Source organism: Ipomoea nil, unplaced genomic scaffold (genome assembly GCF_001879475.1).
Source record: "Ipomoea nil cultivar Tokyo-kokei standard unplaced genomic scaffold, Asagao_1.1 scaffold2480, whole genome shotgun sequence".
Classification (NCBI taxonomy): domain Eukaryota; kingdom Viridiplantae; phylum Streptophyta; class Magnoliopsida; order Solanales; family Convolvulaceae; genus Ipomoea; species Ipomoea nil.
In genome coordinates, this window is record NW_017618908.1 from 5,440,375 (window position 1) to 5,460,948 (window position 20,574).

Sequence of the window (20,574 nt, forward strand, 5' to 3'; positions counted from 1 at the left end):
ATCATTGTGTTGAGCCAAGGCAAAAAATTTTGCCTTTTGTGGACAAAGCTATACACAAACCTTGGTTGTCCTTATATATAGTTTTAGTGAGGAAGTCCATATGATTCATTTGGTTGCACTTAATAAATGATATTAACCAATTACATACATTTTTCTTTGTTTTATTCTTCTCCATTAATAATGTATCCCTTTATAGGGGATAGGATTGCAATTTATCATGTTGGTTTGTCTCTCACATGATTGTGGATTCAAATGTTTAGATTCTACTTTCAAAAAAAAATTGTTTAGATTCTGCGTCGTGGTTAGGGGTGTAAACGAGCCGAGTTCAAGCTCGAGCTCGGCTCGATTATGAAATGAGCCAACTCGAGTTCAATTTGAATTTGAAGTTAACCAAGCTCGAGCCGATCTCTGATCGAGCGGCTCGACTATAATTATATATATATATATATATATATATATATATAGCTCGTGAGCGGCTCGACGAGTCACGAACTTAAAATATTTGAGCTCGAGCTCAGTTCGATTACGAAACGAGCCAGCTCACAAGCTGCTATGTTCGTTTACACTCCTAATCGTGGTCTCTTCGAAAAAAATGATTTTGTTGAATGACTATTTATGACATTTTTTTGACTAGGATTCATCTTGCATTGTGGATCTTAACCCAAAAATTATGTGTTTGCAGTTAACTGTTTATGTGTCCGGTAAATAAATTGAAAGCACATAACATGTTAACATATTACATGTAGTTAATATGTTATATGCCTTTAATTTATTTAAAGACACATAAACGGTTAACTGCAAAGTATAGAATTTGTAGACACATAATATGAAGGTTATTTTGAAACAACATAATCTGAAGATTATTTTGGAACACAGTCCACAATGCAAGATATACCCTCAGTCATGGTATAATTTGTCAGGTGCCTAGCGGAGTTTCGAGGCCTCCCATTCTTTGGATTAAAAATATATGCAAAATTATATATTCATTTGTCATTCATATTATACATTCTCAGGGAGTAATTGCCAGTTTTGACATCAGAATTCAGAACTGAATCAGTCATGTTTTATGATGAGCCATAATGATCCATTTACAACAATCAGGTCAAGTGATCTCTGCCTGACCATATTTACACACATCAAAAGCAATATTTGCATTTTTTAAGGATGTAACAACCAACCAAACAACAACACAACCATGTTTTTTGGCTGCCTTTATTGTTTCTTTTCTCCCATCTTCACTTTCTCTTCTCCTCCCTCTAGAAGATTTGCAAGCCCTTCGTTCAAGAACAGCGCGCCAGAGGCCATTTCTTCACACCATAATCCGGGGAACGAGACAGGAAGAACGCAGTTCACCTACTTGTTGCAAACGAACATGTTACATTTATGCGTTATCCTTTTCAACACAAACATTTAGGAAACATCATACCTTGATCCTCTGCTGTTTGGTCCCTGCGTAGCGTAGATAAATCCCACAGATAAAATGGTGTATATACATATATATATAGACACAAACATGGTTTTTGTCTCTCTTTTTTTTTCGTATAAATTATGATAAGTTTATAATTAGGTTTGCATACATCAAGTTTGTACCGAATGCTTGATATTGTCAGATATTCCGGAGGGAAGATAGCCATTGCTCCATATACTTCTTGTTCCCTACAAATTAAGGCGAGTTTATGAGAGCATGTTACATAGATTTTAGCATGGGAATCACATACAACTTCTGTATATAGTCTGTTATAAGTAGCTTGGAACCTTAGGGCAACCTCAATAGGAGTGGTTTTTTTGTGGTTTTTGAGGTGCCAATTAGGAGGGAGAGAGAAGGAAAAAGAGGAAAAATAAAAAACAAAAAGTAGGTCTGACGCAAAAAGGAAAAAAAACAAAAACAAAGCATTTAACGCGCCAGCCGGCACGTGCATTGCAAGCGCCCGGCTGGGCGCTGTATGTGTGCGAAACGCGCAGCAGTGCACCTCTCTTCTCCACTTTCTCTCTCCTGCGGGACCCACAAAAAACCAACCTCTTGCAGGCAGCTCCCAAATCTTCTCTCTCCTCCACATAAGCTATGTTCTCTTCAAAAACTGAGCAAAAACCACTATTGTGGTTGCTCTTAAAAACACCCTCGAAATGTTATTGTCAAAATGCCACCATGCCTTGTAACCCTAGCCGGCAAAGGACTACAAGGAGGTAAACCAGCCTAGGTTTTCCATAGCTGACCAGTTCAAACAAAGATGACCAGTAACCCGCAGCCACATTTCATAGTTTTGATATTGGCATTAGTTAACCGAATAGTAGTTTTTCAAGCATGATTTTTGCAAGTCATATGCAGGTATAGAGAAGGATATTAGCCGAACTATGCACATAAAGGAAAGATGAATTGAACAAAAACTGGATATTTAAAGGCATAAACTATAAAACAATTCCAGAAACACTCTTACCTGCTGCATATATATCTGTGATGTTTCCAATCGTCCCGAGAACCTTATCTTTTGAATCATCCTCGAAGCTCAAGCAACCGCGTCCATAGCAAGGAACCAGCACAGCGAAGCTATCATCCGAATCACCGTCACTATTGAACCCCGAGCCATGAGGCTCCACCCATCCAATCGACCAATCAGTGTCATCAGACTCGGAGCCTGATACACAACCACCATCCGATGGCACAAGAACAATGTCATGCTCTTTGTCAATCTTCCTCTCCTCCCGCCTTTCCCATTTGCGTTTAACCCCCCTCCTAGAACTGGAGGCTATGTTTTGCCCATGTTTCATCTTATCCACTTCCAACACCTCCATTTCGGGCAATGTATTTATGGAGGACCCTTTGGGAGCTTTTCTAAGTTCTCGATGTTTCCCACTCCGCAGCCACCATGAAAGCGGGGCGAATGCTTCAGCCATTCTATCTAAACCATAAGAATATTTGGATCCTAAATAGAACGCAGAATCTTATGTTAGGTATGCATACAGAAAACACGAGCATAAAGTATATATCTGCAGCCTGACACAGCACGGGTTCGATGGATAAATTTTGTTCTTGTTTTACAAAACTACTAACTAGAAAACATAACAACCAAATTGCACAGATAGTGTCAATGATAAGAATATAATGATAAAAGGGCCCTTTGGTCTATTAGATTTGGTTATAGCTTATAACATCCTCATGTAAAACATTCAAGAAAATCAATATAGAAGTTGTGCTGCAAAACCATTTACTATTATCAAATTCTTCATTTCCCCTCACTTTCTTAGTTTTTGTTTTTTTTTTTTTCAACAATCAGATGTTGAAGTTAAAGGTATATCCAGCTTGACCAAAACCCTACAAGAATAGGTCCAAATTTGTGGAGAAATACTCAATTTTGACCCAGAAAAATAGCCAAATATATCCCTTTCTCCTAAAAACAAGAAAATTTATCCCTCGACAGCAACAACCAAGTTGGTCAGGCTATTAGTTTAGTAATCATAAGATTTCAAGTTCGACTCCCAGCAGGAGCAACTTGTTGGCCGTCTTGGTTTGAGTCAGTCCACTTATGGACAATCTAGGCCGATTTAACTCCTTATGGTTCTTTGACAGGTTCACAAGATAGGATTTACCGCTCGAATAGTGCTTCGCGTTACTCAAACAGAAAATTTATCCCCCAAAGAAAAATGAATTATTAGAATATAATACAAGCAATAATAATATGGAAATTGCAATTATGAGAAGCCACCCAACAGAAGAGCCAGAAAGATTGAAGCTAAAATCTGAAATTCTGAGCTAACTTATCCTTTCTCCTAAAAAACAAGAAAATTTTACCCAAAACAAACGGATTAGAATGTAATACAAGCAATAATAATATGGAAAAAATGCAATTATGAAGCCACCCCAGCAAAAGAGGCAGAAGGGGTGAAGCTATAATCTGGAATTCTGAATCCTCCTAATTAAATCAAGAAAAAGAACAAGTATGTTTCCAGATACAAAAATCAAATGCGAAGATAAAAACTTTTAAACAATAAATTAGGCACATGCATATATGAAGGATTCTAGAATGAACCCAGAAAAGCCAATTTTGGGGACATTCCAAACTGGGCTTCCCTGTAAAGAATGATACAATACTACTTTGCTTCTGTATCAGACTTGGAATGTTTATCGAATATTCAGCTGCAATTCCCTTTTTCCATTTGATCCTTTGATAGAGAATTTAAAAGAGAAAAGATAGAGATCGCGTAAAAGACATATTTTTTGAGCTGTTCTTTTCTTCAACGTCGAATAACGTGTAATTTGCTTCCTTCTTCTGCGTTCGCAAGCAACCCAAAACAGGAAGGATGAGATTATGAGAATGTAAAATTACGTCCACTGAATCAAACAAAAATTTTCTGAGTCCCTCATCTCAGAGAAGGCGACCGGCGACAGTTCGATCGTCGCCGGCTGGATTGTCGCCGGAAATGATAAAATTAATGCCGGAAGACATGTAATAGCGCCTTATTTATCATTAAAGTAATGAGTTTTTTGCACTTTTAGTCCCACGATTACAGTGGCACTGGCAGAACTGATCCTTGACTTTTGAACCTTGCAATTTTAGTTCACGATTATTGATTTTTTTGCAAAAGTGGTCCTTCCGGTCACTTTTCCGTCAAAATTTCACCGGAAAAAAAAAATTCTCTATTTTTAGCCGGATTAAAATTGACATTTTACTTATCTCAAAAAATTAAAAGAAAAAAAATTGATATTTGACTACATACAATATTACTGGGCTACATACTACTGCCCCAGGCGGCGGAGTACATGTACCACTCCAATGCTGCTGCCGGATAACCCAACTAGCCCGGGGAACGCCACGGCCGCTTACTGACAGCCCTGCCGCCTGCTCCAGGAACTCCGCCGCCTGGGGCAGTAGTATGTAGCCCAGTAATATTGTATGTAGTCAAATATCAATTTTTTTCTTTTAATTTTTTGAGATAAGTAAAAAATCAATTTTAACCCGGCTAAAAATGGAGAATTTTTTTTTTCGGTGAAATTTTGACGGAAAAGTGGCCGGAAGGACCATTTTTGCAAAAAAATCAATAGTCGTGGACTAAAATTGCAAGGTTCAAAAGTCGTGGATCAATTCTGCCAGTGCCACTATAGTCGTGGGATTAAAAGTGCAAAAAACTCTTAAAGTAATTATAGAAATGGTCCATTGACTAATATCAAAATTATTAATTTGATCTTTAATTATTTCTTTTATCAATTAAGCCCTTTAATTTTAAATTTTTAACTAATTTGATCTTTCGTTTATTTTGCCGTTAGACATCTGTTAACTTGAAACTAAATTGATAATTTTACTATAGTCAAGTGATCATTTCGATCATCGCATATAAGCATGCACACGGTTCAAGGTTTTGGAATCAGAGTCTAGATGGTTTAGTTGGTGTCTAGGCGACTTAGTTAACACCTAAGAGGCTAGGTGATTCGCACTTAGACGGCCTAGGCAGCGCTTAGACGACCACCTAAACTTCGATTATAGTGATACAATCTACTAGTGCCTAGTGCCTAAACGCCGATTAATGTATGCCTACAGAATTTTTACGAGCAAATATCAATTTTAGTCCCACGAGTATTAGCAAAATGACGATTTTGATCCCATGTTTAATTCCTACCAATTTTCATCCACGACTATTGTTTTAGTACCAATTTTAATCCACAACTATTATTTTAGTATCAAAATTCATCACGTCGGTCACTCATCTATTTAAGACATCGCGAAATCTAAAATTGTTAAGGGAATTTTCGTCCTCTTCAACTTAAGATTTCAATTTGAGCATAAATAAATGAATTTAAGCCCTAAGATCAATCCCAATTCGCAGTTCTCCTCCTCATCCTACCTTAATTTTAGGAGAAAAATTGCGAATTGGGATATATTTTAGGGCTTAAATCCCTTTATTCATGCTCAAATAGGGATCCTAATTTGAAAAGTACGAAACTACCCTTAATAATTTTATATTTCGGCATGTCTTAAACGAAGGGGTGACCGGCATGATGAATTTTGACACTAAAACAATAGTTGTGGATGAAAATTAGCACTAAAATAATAGTCGTGGATAAAAATTAGTAGGAATTAAACATGTGGATCAAAACTGTCATTTTACTAATACTCGTGGGACCAAAATTGGTATTTGCTCGAATTTTTACAATACTTCTTTTTAGGTAAAAATTTAGAAGCATTAACTGTTAAAAAAAAAAAGAAAAAAGATCTAAATGGGATAGAACCGACCCGAAGATGAACCCGAACATAAATACAGAGAGAGAGTGTATTTCGCTCAATCGCACTCTCTTCAGTCTGGATTGTTTCAGCTCAGTGGCGCCGTCGATGGAGTCATTGTTAGTGAGCTCAACCTGTTCGACATTTTCCCCTATTCTATCTCCACACAAGCACGCCCTTACGGCGAAACCCTTCTTCGCCCGAGCTGCGCGCCTTCCGTTTCTCGCGCACGCCTCGCAGCACGTGAACGCGCCGCCAGCTTCCATGGCAAAAGAGAAGGAAGCGAAGCTGTGGGGGGGACGCTTCGAGGAGAGCGTGACGGACGCCGTGGAGAAGTTCACCGAGTCCATATCGTTCGACAAAGCTCTCTACAAGCATGATATCATGGGCAGCCGAGCCCACGCCTCTATGCTTGCATTCAAGGTCTGTATATTGCATTTTTCCAATCATTTAATTTTTTTAACACTTTCTTTTATTGAGTTAAAACTTTCGAACTTTCGCCTTTTTGTTGTTGTTGTTGTTGTTGTTGTTGTGCATGAACGGTTAATTACGGAGTAATTTTCTATATGTTACATCTATCTCAGAAATTCTCAATCAGCATTCCTTTTCCTTTTGGTTTGGGATCAGTAAGAATAATTTATTCATTGGAACTATGAACTTTTACATGTGAAAATGAGGGAAATAGTAAATTGTGAGCTGAAATTGAGTGGGGTGGTGGTGAGGCTCAGAAACGGAAAAGCAAAAATCTTGTGCTTAGCTCACTGGTTCAGCAGTATTTGGGAGAAGAGATCAAGGTTTGAACCTCGACAGCGGCAGTGTGGGACGGTGGGGATTATGCCCAAAGTGGGTCAAATCCCTTGTGCATGCGCACTGGCATTTGGCCCTGCCGAGCCATTGAGTCACTGTGATTTACATCATCCCAAATGCTTTGTCGGGCCCGTGTGTGGGCCCTTGGGGTTGGAGATTAACCTTTTTGGGAGAAGAAGGAAAAACAAAAATCTTGTTATTCATTTATTTATGGGAAAATTTATATCGTCGCACAAACTTAGCCCTGAGTTATATGTATAAATATTTTTAACCCCTAAATTATGCTAAAGTGTAATCCCTGAAGGATCAAATTAGCCACATTATTAAGTGATATATTGGTGTCATAAATAGTCTTGAGGGACTAAAATCGTCACTTCGTGACATATAACTCAGGATTAAATATGCACTACTGGTATAACTGAAGGACAAAAAATGCAATTTTCTCTTTATTTATTTATTTTTTAACATGGGATGGAATGGGGGTGGGAGAGGACAAATCTACAATTTTATGATCTTATCAAGGTAGAGGATTACAAACTTCATGCAGTCTAAGCTTTGCTTTTGAGGAATACAATTCAAAGAAATGAAAAGCTGGGAGGCTTAATGTGCCACTAACCTTAATGAAAAAAAAAGGAAAATGAAACATATGTTCTCAAAACTTCAAGTTTGATTTCACATAAACTAGTGGCAAAATTTGAAAATCCTGACCTGCTAAGAATTTTGTGCCACTTGAAAGTTTCAATTCATGGTGGAATTAATATTTAATGTGGTTCTTGTTCATATCTTCAATCCAATGTATTTTTATTTTTTATTTTTTATTTTTAAAATTTCAGTAACATAGTTTGGGCCTTAAATTTCATGTTAAATTCATTTATATTCTTCTTTCAGTTCCAATGATGAAAAAAAATCTGCAGTATGAATGTGGGTTCCAAATCCCTATTTTGCACAAACATAAAGAGGACCGAATTTAGTTCATGAATTCTATTTCCTTAACAAGTGGAATGTGACAGAGTAGTATTCAAATGTGCACAATTGTTTTGGTGTATCGTAGGGATTGATTAGCGAAAATGACAGGGATACAATTCTACAAGGTCTAGATGAGATAGAAAGGCAAATTGAAGCAGGCAAGTTCTTGTGGAGGACTGACAGAGAGGATGTGCACATGAACATTGAAGCAGCTCTTACTGATTTAGTGGGTGAATCTGCAAAGAAGCTTCATACTGCTAGGAGTCGAAATGATCAAGTTGCAACTGACTTCCGTTTATGGTGCCGTGATGCTATTGACAGAATTATTTCACGCATAAAAAATCTTCAGGTCATATGCTTTTCCACTATGGTGTTAGGTTATAGTTATTCTAAAGATTTTCTCGGGATTTTTCCCCTACTGACCATATGAAAAGAATTTTCTTAGGATTTCCTATCAGAGAAATGAGTAATCTTGTCAGCAAATAGGCTGGAATTTTGCATAACCCTAGTGCGAGACTGAAGGTGCCTAATCTAATGTTGTGAATTGGACCTCACTCATGATTAAACTTGCTATATATACAGGTTGCTTTGATTAAACTTGCTATAAAAAATGAGGGTCTGATCGTTCCTGGATATACCCATTTGCAAAGAGCACAACCAGTTCTGCTGCAACATCTTCTCTTAGCATATGTTGAGCAGGTATGAAATGAGATTTATTAATAGGTTAGTAGTGACAGTAGTCAGTTGCTTCTGAAGAATAAAGAATTTCTGCTGACGTTTATCTAATTCTCATGTTTATTATACAAGTTTCGCTTTTATTTGCTCATGCCATATTTAACATATCTTTAATTTAGAAATTTGAGATTTACCTCTATGAAGGAGGATATTTGGTCTTATATTAGCAATTCTTTACTGCTAGTTATATTTTTTATACAGTGTACAAAGTATTTTTATCCTTTATTGAATGACATGCACCTTATATATAAGGACTTTAATACTTGAGGTTGGCCTATTTGCACGTTTTCACTACTTTCAATTATTTTTGCTTTCTTTTTGTACTGTTAGTGTATTGTCATCATCTATGCTTCTCTAATCGACTTGGCTGCTAAAGTTCTTCAACTCATTTTTAAATCAATGAAGCAATGATTTCTTGTAGCTTGAACGTGATGCTGGCCGCTTAGCAGATTGTAGAGAGAGGCTGAACTTCTGTCCTCTAGGAGCTTGTGCTTTAGCTGGTACTGGTCTTCCCATTGATCGATTTATGACTTCTGATGCATTGGGATTCACTGCACCCATGAGGAACAGGTATCCTACTGTATCTTCTTAGAACAATATCATTATCTTTCTAAAGATTTTTCCTTTTCCACCTAGACAACAGTGAACTCTGATGCATTCTTAATTTGGGCATTTCTCCGTGAAGTTTTTACTTGCCATGCAATCGTTTTGAGTGATAACTAGGTACCTTTATTTTGCTGTGATTAATTTAGGCATATTTTAAAGGTAATGGAATGGTTGTCGGAAAAAAATGCTAAAGGAAAAGGAACTTAATTTTGGTTATCTGACTAAAAGATTGCATTGAACTCCAATATTTATTATTTAATGATCTAGTATCTACACTGATGTTCACACCATTTTGTGCAATAGTATTGATGCTGTTTCAGACCGTGATTTTGTTATGGAACTTCTGTCAGCGAATTCCATCACGGCCATTCATCTCTCTCGGCTCGGTGAAGAATGGATATTGTGGGCTTCCGAGGAATTTGGCTTTGTCACACCTAGTGACGCAGTTTCCACTGGGAGCAGTATTATGCCTCAGAAGAAGAACCCAGATCCTATGGAACTTGTTCGCGGCAAGTCTGCCAGAGTTGTAGGTGACCTGGTCTCACTTCTTGTTTTGTGCAAGGGACTCCCACAGGCATATAACCGGGATTTACAGGTAATATAAGTTTATCTAGATTAGAAATTAACCTCATACCAAAAAAATTGTCTTTTCATAATCTCCCACGGCCCAAAAGAACAAGAAACCAAACAAATCAATTTAAATTATCATGTGTTTCAATGAGAAATTAATCTCTTTCTGCCCTTCTAAAATAATAGGAGGATAAGGAACCGGTATTTGATAGTGTGAAGACCATAGCAGGAATGCTTGAAGTGTCAACAGAGTTTGCCCAGAATATTACTTTTAATCAGGAACGAATACAGAAGGCTTTACCAGCTGGTCATCTTGATGCCACTACCTTAGCAGATTACCTTGTGAAAAAGGCAAGTGCTACTAAACATTCTTCAGTTAATTTTCAAGCTATATGTTTGGACCGGTTTGGATGTTTCTCACAGAATCACGGCAAATTATACCATGGACCAGGGTCTACCTTGCATTGTAGACCCTGGTCCAAAAATAACCTTCAGATTCTGTATCTATAGTTGACACATTCTATACCTGCAGTTGATAGTTGTACCTGTAGCTATCATATTATGTGTCAGCAATTATCAAGTCAGATTTTGTATCTATAGTTGACACATTTTGTGTTAACTGAAGGTACCAAATTTTTGTATCAGGGTTGACAATGCAATATGAACCCTGGTCCATGGTATAACAATTGCAGAATCACGGGGCATTTGTATGGAGAATTGTGATTTTTTAATTCGTCATTGTATAATCAGCTGCTATAAACTTCCTTCTAGGATCCAGTATAACTTAGGGGAAGAAGCCCTTATTTCTCTTCATCATATGAAAACTTTTGGCCCATGAGACCCCTTTCTTCTATAAAGTTGCTCATTCACTGCCCTTCTCGTTTCTTTTATTTTCCTTGCGACTTAATGATGATTAACAGGCAGGATTCTCTAATTCTGCAGGGAATCCCGTTCAGAACATCACACGACATAGTTGGGAGGGCTGTTGCCTTGTGCGTTTCAAGAAATTCCCAGCTTCTAGATCTTAGTCTCGACGAGTTGAACAGCATTAGCCCAGTGTTTGACAAGGAAGTCTACGAGTTTCTAGGAGTCGAGAATTCGATCAAGAAGTTCAGTTCTTATGGCTCTACTGGTTCAGAATGCGTCGCTAGTCAACTCGATTACTGGATCGCAAAGCTCGAAATTCAATAAAATACAGATCTGTAAAGAATATAATGCACCTGTGGCTAAACTTTGGGGTGAAAGACTTCCTCTATCCTTGCCTTGCTACAATTAGAGGACCACAAAACAGCACAGGGGAAAAGGGATGACATTTCCTACAACTTTTGATCTGTGAGTCAGTTTATATTGTCATTAGCTTCTAAAATGCATGAAAAATTACTCTACCAATATTATGTAGCAGTAGTAATTTAACCTTATATCCTTTCTATTGATAAAACTCATTTGCTGAGATTAGTAGGTTGAAATTGCTGTTGTGAGAGTGGGATTAATCTTGGAATGAATGGGTTAAAGAGGTCTCTTGGTTAAAATTTTCACATTGGAATTCCGATATGAATAGTGCACCGGAATGGAAAGCTTTGAATGTGCAATGACCGAAATGTCAAATCTTCATACAAAGCTTTGAATGTGCACCGGAATGGAAAGCTTTGAATGTGCAACATAAAAATGTCAAATCGTGTTTTTTGGTGACCCTTTTTTAACTTACTAACATCATGTCAATGACCGAAATGGAAAGCTTTGAATAGGCAATGACAAAAATAGGAAATTTTTAAAAATGTATAATATCGAGAAAAATTCATTTAGAACATGCGTTTCATGTCAGGCTCTCAAATGAGGTTTAGAAAAAAATTTAAACCCTTTTTTTTTTTTTTTTTGTTCTAAAAATACGTTATGTGTCTCACATACTATATGAGAGATGTAAGTGTCACTTTCGTCTCTTAGACGTATAGATACGAAGATGAAACGCAAGTAGCAATTGCGTTTTTTGTATGACAATTGTGTTTATAGTACAATACGAAAAACGAATTATGACAATTGTGTTCATAAGGCCATCTCTAAAGAAGACACTAAAATATCATTTTGGTGTAAAAATTTGATCAAACCTTCTTCCAAGAAGACATCAAATTTTAGACCAAATGGTGTAAATATATAGTGTTACACCAAAATTTGGTACAAAATTGAATATTTTGAATTAAAGATGACCAAAACACTCTTCCCAAATATTAAAAAATTGTTAAGTCATTGGACATACCTACATGCATATATATTAACAAAGAATTAATATATTATTAAGTGTGATTTATCAATAAATAAGTGCAAGTATTCATAAACCAAATTATTAATTAATATTTCAAACTAATTTTAATTAATAATATAATTTTTTTAGTGCTACTAACTCTATCACAATATAATATAATTTTCTCAATTTATTAAGTACCAAGAGTCAATACCTGAACTAAAGTTCAAAACAGAAAAAATCAATACTTTACTGGAATTCGAATTTATGACCTTTTATTTGAAAGAACTACAAAAATATTATTGAGCTACAAGTTAGCTGACTCATAACATTAATCAAATCGAAAATTCAACAATCATTTTTTTTTAATAAAGGTATTAATTCGATTTTAAAAGGATGTTCGGAAACCCCTGGCCCGTAGCGACTCGGTTGAGAGGAAAAAGATAGGTTGGCGAGCATCACACGTCTCAATTCGCCACGTTTTCTTTTCAATAATTCTCTTGTCTGAATCCAATCGTGACACGTAAGAGTTAACCGTACATCGAACCCCGTGAGGAATTATCCAAAACAGTTGGTGTAATCCACTTGAGCACGCAACTGTAGCGTAGTTTCCGATCACTTCCGGCGGCGACCCGCGATTTCATATTCCCAACCCCACATAAAACTGTTCCGGTTTCCGCGAACGGGAACTGCTGAAAAAATCTTTCCATTTCAAGGTGTTTTAGGTGAAAAGTTTGCCCAATTCTGGTTTAATTGTCGATTTCTGTGTTTTTGCTGCTTCAATTTGCTTGGGGATTTTGTAAAGATTCAATTTTGTTTGGGGGTTAGGGCTTTGAGGTTTTTGAGGTTGTCTGGAGATTGGGAGAAATCGGATTTCTGCATTGATAATTTCAAATTTGATGCGAGAGATCCGAGTACTGCATAATACTTTGTGCGTGTGTTTTTATTATTTTTTTTTTATTATTTTAATAATCTTGAGTGTGTTGGTGAAGTTCATTAATTTATGCTTCCTTTTTTCTCTTTTTCTATTTTTGGGTAATCTAGGTCTTGAATATAAGGTGCTCTCCTTATGTGCATAAAGATTGTTTTTTTACTGGAATTTCTTCCTTAGTTTTCAACAATGGCGGCTGCTAGCTCATTGCTGTTGCCCCGTGAAATGGGGATTCATGGGAAATATGGCTACAATTGCCCATCTAAGGTACATGGTCTGCTCTGCCAATCCATGGCCTGAATTACTTGTACTTCAGTATTCAGTAGCCATGATAATAGATTTGGTTATTTATCTTTTCAGGGCATGTTTGATAAGAGCCAGATACATTCATCTACTTCGTTTCTTTCTTCACATTTTTCGGTACAATTTTCAGTTTTGGCTTGAAAATCTAGTTACTGTTTTAATTTTGGCTTTTTTTCCTGTCTTTTACAAGCCTTGTCTTCAAACAGTTCTATAAATTATTAGCTTTGGACTTAAATCTTTTTATTGTTCATCTTAATTGAGAATGCATATGTTTGTTTGATGGTAAAAATTTTGAAGTTCTTCAGCCTACTGTTTGGTAAGAGACTAAGAGCACTGCTAAACTTTCTTTCTTGTTCAGCCTTTTGTCTTTAACTAGCATTTACTGTAATTATTCTTGTTAGCTATTGTGATTTTCATTTTTATATAGTATATATACTCTGGTGTTCACATATCTACATTTTGTTGTGCCAAATTCATACTCCTTTGTATTGCATCTTCAGCGGCAGGACTTTTGGAGTGTCCACCTACTGAACTGTGTACGGCCTTTATGTCTCAGTCCTGTATATAGTAGACATAATATTTTCCTTTGCCAGTCCATATTAAAGCCTACTGGAGGCTTTGATGTTTCTGTTCTCAAAACAGCCGCTTCGATATTGACAAGGTATCTCTTACATTGTCTATCTTGAACTTATGAAAGCAATCTGATCTAAGATTCCCTCTTGTGAAAGCCTATCCCATGTTTTGTTCTTAAGAGGATTCCTTTTGATGTGCTAGTTAAAAGTCACAAATATAGTTATTACGGGAGGGGCATTCTCTCTCAGTAACTACGCCATCAACTTGATTTTTTGTCCGAATCATAGCTTTGGCCTTCAAAAAAGTATTCACGTTCTTGGTTCTCTTTCTAAATGACCTTAGAAGCCAAAGTTTTAAATTCAATTTATCACTGTTGCAAAAATCGGCCTAGGCAGCCGCCTAGGCGCTATGCGTCCCTAGGCCGTGGCGATTTCCCCCCTAGGCGGCCGGCCGCATAGGCGCCTAACTCGGTCGAGTTGACGGCGAACTCGGCCTTGCTAATTTTTTTTCATTATATATATATATATGTGTGTGTGTGTGTGTGTGTGTATAATATGACATACACCCAGGACATGTGCATTGTTTTTTTTAGTTAGTCGCCTAGGCTGTCTAGGTGCTAGGCGCTACTCTACCGCCCAACTAGCACCCAACGCCTACTGCAACCATGCAATTTAAGTTAATAATGGTCTTTTGTCTAAGACAGTCATGTTATGCTCATACTTCACATGGTCAATATCAGAAAGTAATGCTGTTTTGACTGTTATTTCACAGTTCATTTAATGCCCTGCACGGAAGCCCCCTTGTGCATAAGTTGGTTCCAGCTGTTGGCGTAATTGCATTTGCTGCTTGGGGTCTCAGGCCACTCATACGTTTTGGCTGGATTCTTTTCCTTCATGTACATGCTTCCCTCAATGGCCTTTCTTGCTATAGCCTGTTTATATTGTTTGGTTTATAACTCTATCTTTGTCTGAAAATTTTGTGCAGAAGAGTGATAATAATTGGAAAAACAGTAACACACATTATGTTGTGACATCTTATCTTCAACCTTTGTTACTATGGGCTGGAGCTACACTTATATGCAGGTTATAATTGCATTTTAAAAAATTTAATTTAAATTTCTGCTTTTCCTGTTCACTTTAAGGCTATATGGATTCAATTTGTGTACTTTTCTAGCTGTTCTAATTAATATGCAAATTCTGCAGAACACTAGACCCAGTAATTTTACCTTCAGTCCGAGTACAAGCTGTCAAGCAAAGGCTTTTAACTTTTATACAGTCATTGTCTACAGTACTCTCTTTCGCCTATTGTTTGTCAAGGTACCTTTTTCACGAATTTGTCATGGAAAATTTGCCGAAATTTCCTATCAGGCTTCTTTAGTTGTGATTTTTGGATGACTAACGATTTCTCCACAACTTATTTTCTGGGTGATTAGTTAGAAAAGTGCTTCATGATGTTTAAACATTGTTTTGGGCCTTTGGCAGCTTGATTCAGCAAACACACAAATTTTTTGGAGAGACAAAAGAGTCAAGTGATGCAAGAAATGTACGTGCCATTTCTTTATGTAATTTTTTCTCATACTTGTGTTGAACATTTATCTTGGTAATGAAAAAACTTTCAAGCAGCTTTCTAAACCAGTCAAGAAACGTTTTTTAAGTATTTGTCCCTACACTCCCCTTCAGTTGGTACCAAATCTATTCGTCTATTCTTTTCTTTGTTTACTAGTTATCTTTGCATACCCTCTCAAAAGCTTACCTAGTTTCCACGAAAGCTTGTTCTGGGGTTATCCCAAGATTTTCGATTCTTTTTTTGTGCTTTCCTGTTGGAGCAACATTTTTTATCCTCTTTACTGGGTTTTTGCTATTATTTTCTGTTTCCGGTATAGTTGAAAGAATTCTCACCCTCCAACATTATTCTTGCTTTTGTAGATGGGATTTGAATTTGCGGGAAAAGCTGTGTATACAGCTGTATGGATTGCGGCTGTGTCATTGTTCATGGAGCTGCTTGGTTTTTCCACGCAAAAGTGGCTAACTGCTGGGGGTCTTGGTACAGTATTGCTCACTCTTGCTGGTCGTGAGGTAATGAATTTTTTGTGTCTCTTACTGCCGTTTCTTCATCTCTCATACCATAGTCTATTTTGTTGTTCTTATGTTAGTTCTCTGCGTAATTTCTTCCGTAACTGTATTTCCAATACTTAATTTTTTCCAGATATTTACAAATTTTCTTTCGAGCGTTATGATCCATGCGACAAGGCCTTTTGTTCTGAATAATTGGATTCAAACAAAGATAGACGGTTATGAAGTCTCGGGTACAGTCGAGGTATGCTTTTACTAATCTGCTGTCTTTGGTCAAACCACGAGGTGTCCTGAGCAGGCCCTAACTGTAGGAGGCACCTTTAAGCCCGTACCATACTCAGACTACTCCCCGTTCGCACCGGGCCGGCCCATTTAAGTGGCAAAGTGTTGCCCAGATTGGGTTTTCCATACGAGAGGGGGTTTACCTCTCTTAAGGGACAAGAGTGCACGGCCACTCACGCCAACCAAGCTGGTTACTAATCTGCTATAAAATCATGTACTGGGGTGGAAACACCGTCAACTACGGCTTGCTAGCTATCTATAGTCAACGGTGGCCTGCTTAGTACCTATGGTTTGTATGAAGCCTAATTTAGAAAGACTGCACGATACTTTTGCTGTTTTTAAGGATCAGTTGATTATAACTTGTGTTAAAATGTTAAGTTGTTAAATGATCAATGTTTGTGTTGTCATAGCATGTCGGCTGGTGGTCGCCAACGGTCATAAGAGGTGATGACCGTGAAGCAATTCATATTCCAAATCATAAATTCACGGTAAACGTGGTTAGGAATCTTACCCAGAAGACTCATTGGCGTATCAAGACTCACCTTGCTATCAGTCACCTGGATGTGAATAAGATCAATGTAAGGAGTAAATTGCAGTCATGAATACATATATATTTGCCGTTTGGTTGCAAGGAGGGAATTAGGGGGGAAAGGAATAGGGTGAGAATAAAGTAGGAATTCAAATTCCATTGTTTGGTAGGCAGAAATAGAATTACTGGGAATTTCAATTATAGTGTTTGGTATATATGGGAATTGGAAGGGAATAAGTAGTATAAAGACCAAAATGCCTATGTAATTGCAATTCCTAGGGAAAGATGTAAGATTAGTAGGGAGGGCAATTTGGTCCACACACCCCAAACTTTCTTCCATGTATTATGGAATTGCAATTCCTAGGGGGAGGTGGGATTTGCAATCCCTCAAATTTTAGGAATTGTAATTCCATAGAATTGCAATTCCTCCCAACCAAACTCTGGAATTTTCCATTTCTTGGAATTAAGTGGGAAAGGAATTGCAATTCCTCTCTACCAAACATGCCAGTGTGTTTGAGAAATTGTTTCCCAATTTCCGACAACGGTAACTTTTTTTGTGAATAGAATATTGTTGCTGACATGCGGAAAGTTTTAGCCAAAAATCCTCAAGTGGAACAACAAAGATTACATAGACGAATTTTCCTCGATAATATTGATCGAGAGAATCAGGCTCTTTTGGTAAGTTGTTTTAATGTGCAGACAAGTGCTTTTATTTACAAAGTGATTAGTTTTTCTATTATGTAAGAGAAACCGATGATGGCCATTGATGCCACCGGCACACTAGTGTTGGTTCACGGGATTTGTTTTTACATCACACTAAATGTGTGTAAATATACGGAAAATGCCTTCTGCACTTTTGATATGTTATCATTATTGTATCCCGGTTTTAATGATCCTAATTCTTTCATTGAACACATTTTCATAACAGATCATGGTGTCTTGCTTTGTAAAGACTTCACATTTTGAAGAGTACCTTCGAGTCAAGGTGAGAGTTGTTCACTATAACATGATTATATGATCGTATATAGTTCATGCACTTACATGGTGAGCATAATAATGGAAATATTAGATATGATCATATCTTTATCATTTGGAATGTGTTATTGATGGGCATGGGATTTCCATGCCATTGGGACGGATGTAGATGGGCCGAGGGGGTGCAATTTGGGCCTAGGGTTGTGAGGTTGGGCCAAAGTGTGGAGGCCCATAAAAGAAAAGGTGCGCTCGAGGGGCCAGCATGGTACGCATTATGGATGACTAATGAATTGTGATAACACTTTTAGTGGGGTTCACAGTTATGAATCTTCCTATAATGCAATGGGCCAAACCGCACTAAAAGACTGAATCCAATCAATTAGCTGGTCTAACCGATAGCTCTTAACACTTTATAACGGTTTCCATCAATTCATACATTTCATAACATTTTTAATCACTCTTGGCAATCATATGAATGAATAGATACATCGATATGAATGAATAGAATTAATCACTCTCTTATTTTATCAATGTGGGACTCTTAACAATTACCATTTCAAACCTTTGAACAGGAAGTCATATTGCTGGATCTTCTTAGAGTAATCAGTCATCATCGCGCTCGCCTTGCCACGCCTATCCGCACAGTGCAGAAAATATACAAGGAGGCCGATGTGGATGAAGTGCCGCTTGCTGATTCTGTTATCACTGTTAACCGTGCTAACCACCCGTTCCTCCTGATTGAGCCGTCTTATAAAATTAATAGCAGCGAGGATAAGACCAGAGCGGGGGCTACGCCTCCAAGACCTAACCAAGAAAAAGACGGGAAATCTGAGGTGCAGACGACGGCCTCCAAGGCGGCCGATGGTTCCCCGCCAATCGTTGATGGCAACAGAATCGATACTCGCGGCTCTTCAGGGTCTAGTACTGACACCGAAGCAGGAGTAGCAACCTCGGAATCGGATGGCAAAACGCCAAACACCGGCTCTGCCGATTCGGTTCAAAGTAAAAACGAGAGGCAGCAGCAAGTTGACAAGGTAGTTCCCGGGGAGGCATTGGTTGTCCCCGAATTGAGCGCCGAGAAGATAGATGCACCTTCGGGTGTTCCACAGGCAAAACAAGACGGTGGTGAAAGACCCGCCCCAGCGCCATCTCAGGCTGTGGCGAGGCCAACGCTAGAGGAGAACATACTTCTCGGCGTTGCACTCGAAGGATCAAAGCGCACGCTCCCGATTGAAGAAGAAATGACTCCATCCTCATCCCCATCCCCATCCCCATCCCCCGCAGCGGCTGTAGAGTCGAAGGAGTTGGCCGCCTGCCGGAATGGGAACAACGCCATCACCACCGCCACCACCACTGGCGGCAAAGATAAGAAGGATGACGCCGGAGTTCAAAGCTCCTCCCCAAGCGATTTGAAAGAATGATAAAAGGAGTGATTATTGCTATAAATTTGAGTGTGCGCAATAATGCAGTAAGGCCATGTTTTTAGCGCCGGCGGCATTGTGCACACTTGTAGAATCGTACATGTTACCAAAGTTTCCACTGTTGTACTGTAAAACAAGAATCTGCCACCATTAAAGTATTTAAGTTACTGCCCTATTTGTCAATATTTTGATTCGATGAATGTTGATTTCTCCGATTCTTGCTAGCTTGCCTTTAGCACAATCATGGTTGCGGTAGGCGTTAGGCACTAGTCGAGCACCTAGTGCCTAGGCGGAGCGAGCGTCAAAAAAACAGTAGCAGATTTGCAGTTTGACAATTTTAGTGAGGTTGTTTTCAACATTCAATTAAATAACACATCTAAATAAATGAAAAAGTAAATACCCAAAATGGTCCCTCGACTATAGCTAAATTCACAAATTGATCCTTGACTTTCAATTTTAACCAATTAAGTCCTTAACTTTACAATTTTAACACGATTTGGTCCTCCGTCTATTTGACCGTTTGTTGACTGTGATTTTTGAGGATATATATGTAATTTCATGGTCCATCGTCGATTTTTTAAGGTTCCGGTTGCATTTTCAGACCGCACTGTTACATTTGAATCCACCGCCGAAAGCAATCTGTCAAATTTTGTCGCCTTTCTTCATCCTCCATTTGGATTCAATATAGTTGAGTTCGTACCAGAGTGAAGAAGACAACGTGTTTCCGAACCGGTGCAGCGTCATCCTGGAGGCCTCCATGTGTTCCGGTGAGAGCTGCGGGTATTTCTGGAGATCGTCGATGACGGCGCGGCGCCGACGTTAATGCAGAAGTGTTCGAATGACCAAATCGTGTTAAAATTGCAAAGTTAAAGACTTAATTGGTTAAAATTAAAAGTCGATGACCAATTTGTAAATTTAGCTATAGTTGAGGGACCATTTTGGGTATTTACTCTAAATGAAATAATGATAATTCATAAGTCATAACATCAAAACAATATTAAAAACTAAAAATACTCAAATATTTCAATTATCCAAAGATTCAAAGTATCAAACTAGTCTACGGGTGTATGTATGTCATATTATATACTCCCTCAATCCCGTAATGTATGTCCTACTTAGTTTTGGCACGCATTTTAAGGTAAGTAAAGAAAACTGATTCCCTTTCCATTTATGCCCTTCTACTCTCTGTCCGTTTGAGTACTTGCTACAGTACATTTCTTCTTCTCTCTTCTTTCTTCATCTCATTTGCAAATAATTCAATCATCTTTCATCAGCAAATACTTCATAACTAATATGTATTCTATTCTTATTTATACACCCAATAATCATTAAAAAAACAAAAAAAAAAACACAAAC

At 37.8% G+C, this 20,574-nt stretch overlaps 3 protein-coding genes across 8 annotated transcripts; 2 read left to right on the forward strand and 1 right to left on the reverse strand.

The window, feature by feature from the left end:
- Positions 1 to 978: 978 nt before the first annotated feature.
- On the reverse strand, positions 979 to 4,422 carry LOC109152801. Of its 5 annotated transcripts, none has more exons than XR_002049417.1 (4): positions 2,436 to 4,422; positions 1,578 to 1,656; positions 1,427 to 1,449; positions 979 to 1,321 (listed from the first exon to the last, which is right to left on the reverse strand). XR_002049417.1 is itself a non-coding variant. In XM_019300448.1 (3 exons), the coding sequence occupies exons 1-2, from the start codon at positions 2,890 to 2,892 to the stop codon at positions 1,607 to 1,609; spliced, it is 507 nt and encodes a 168-aa protein (XP_019155993.1). In that variant the 5' UTR covers positions 2,893 to 4,422; the 3' UTR covers positions 979 to 1,321; positions 1,578 to 1,606. The 5 variants fall into 5 exon arrangements, 2 of the variants coding, with proteins under 2 accessions (XP_019155993.1, XP_019155992.1); XR_002049416.1 differs by having other exon boundaries at positions 1,018 to 1,353; XM_019300448.1 differs by lacking the exon at positions 1,427 to 1,449.
- Positions 4,423 to 6,254: 1,832 nt separating this feature from the next.
- On the forward strand, positions 6,255 to 11,425 carry LOC109152794 (argininosuccinate lyase, chloroplastic-like). Of its 2 annotated transcripts, none has more exons than XM_019300436.1 (7): positions 6,255 to 6,635; positions 8,071 to 8,334; positions 8,568 to 8,684; positions 9,142 to 9,290; positions 9,630 to 9,921; positions 10,083 to 10,247; positions 10,839 to 11,425. In XM_019300436.1, exons 1-7 carry the CDS (start codon positions 6,321 to 6,323, stop codon positions 11,085 to 11,087), a joined length of 1,551 nt encoding a protein of 516 aa, XP_019155981.1. In that variant the 5' UTR covers positions 6,255 to 6,320; the 3' UTR covers positions 11,088 to 11,425. The 2 variants fall into 2 exon arrangements, with proteins under 2 accessions (XP_019155981.1, XP_019155982.1); XM_019300437.1 differs by having other exon boundaries at positions 6,327 to 6,635; positions 8,094 to 8,334.
- Positions 11,426 to 12,555: 1,130 nt separating this feature from the next.
- LOC109152792 (mechanosensitive ion channel protein 3, chloroplastic-like) lies at positions 12,556 to 19,401 on the forward strand. The gene is made up of 14 exons (XM_019300434.1): positions 12,556 to 12,857; positions 13,177 to 13,330; positions 13,424 to 13,483; positions 13,867 to 14,027; positions 14,711 to 14,834; positions 14,924 to 15,021; positions 15,142 to 15,255; positions 15,421 to 15,481; positions 15,865 to 16,014; positions 16,145 to 16,255; positions 16,704 to 16,871; positions 17,387 to 17,500; positions 17,751 to 17,807; positions 18,370 to 19,401. Exons 2-14 carry the CDS (start codon positions 13,253 to 13,255, stop codon positions 19,216 to 19,218), a joined length of 2,145 nt encoding a protein of 714 aa, XP_019155979.1. The 5' UTR covers positions 12,556 to 12,857; positions 13,177 to 13,252; the 3' UTR covers positions 19,219 to 19,401.
- Positions 19,402 to 20,574: the final 1,173 nt, after the last annotated feature.

Excerpts from the sequence above, each read along its gene's own strand:
- LOC109152792 (XM_019300434.1), top strand. The coding sequence starts at position 13,253 with ATGGCGGCTGCTAGCTCATTGCTGTTGCCCCGTGAAATGGGGATTCAT. Across the intron at positions 13,331-13,423 it reads GCTACAATTGCCCATCTAAG|GGCATGTTTGATAAGAGCCA; the intron begins GTACATGGTCTG and ends TTATCTTTTCAG. Across the intron at positions 15,256-15,420 it reads TTCGCCTATTGTTTGTCAAG|CTTGATTCAGCAAACACACA; the intron begins GTACCTTTTTCA and ends GGCCTTTGGCAG.
- LOC109152794 (XM_019300436.1), top strand. The coding sequence starts at position 6,321 with ATGGAGTCATTGTTAGTGAGCTCAACCTGTTCGACATTTTCCCCTATT. Across the intron at positions 9,291-9,629 it reads ACTGCACCCATGAGGAACAG|TATTGATGCTGTTTCAGACC; the intron begins GTATCCTACTGT and ends TTTGTGCAATAG. Across the intron at positions 9,922-10,082 it reads CATATAACCGGGATTTACAG|GAGGATAAGGAACCGGTATT; the intron begins GTAATATAAGTT and ends CTAAAATAATAG.
- LOC109152801 (XM_019300448.1), bottom strand. The coding sequence starts at position 2,892 with ATGGCTGAAGCATTCGCCCCGCTTTCATGGTGGCTGCGGAGTGGGAAA. Across the intron at positions 1,657-2,435 it reads CACAGATATATATGCAGCAG|GGAACAAGAAGTATATGGAG; the intron begins GTAAGAGTGTTT and ends CTTAATTTGTAG.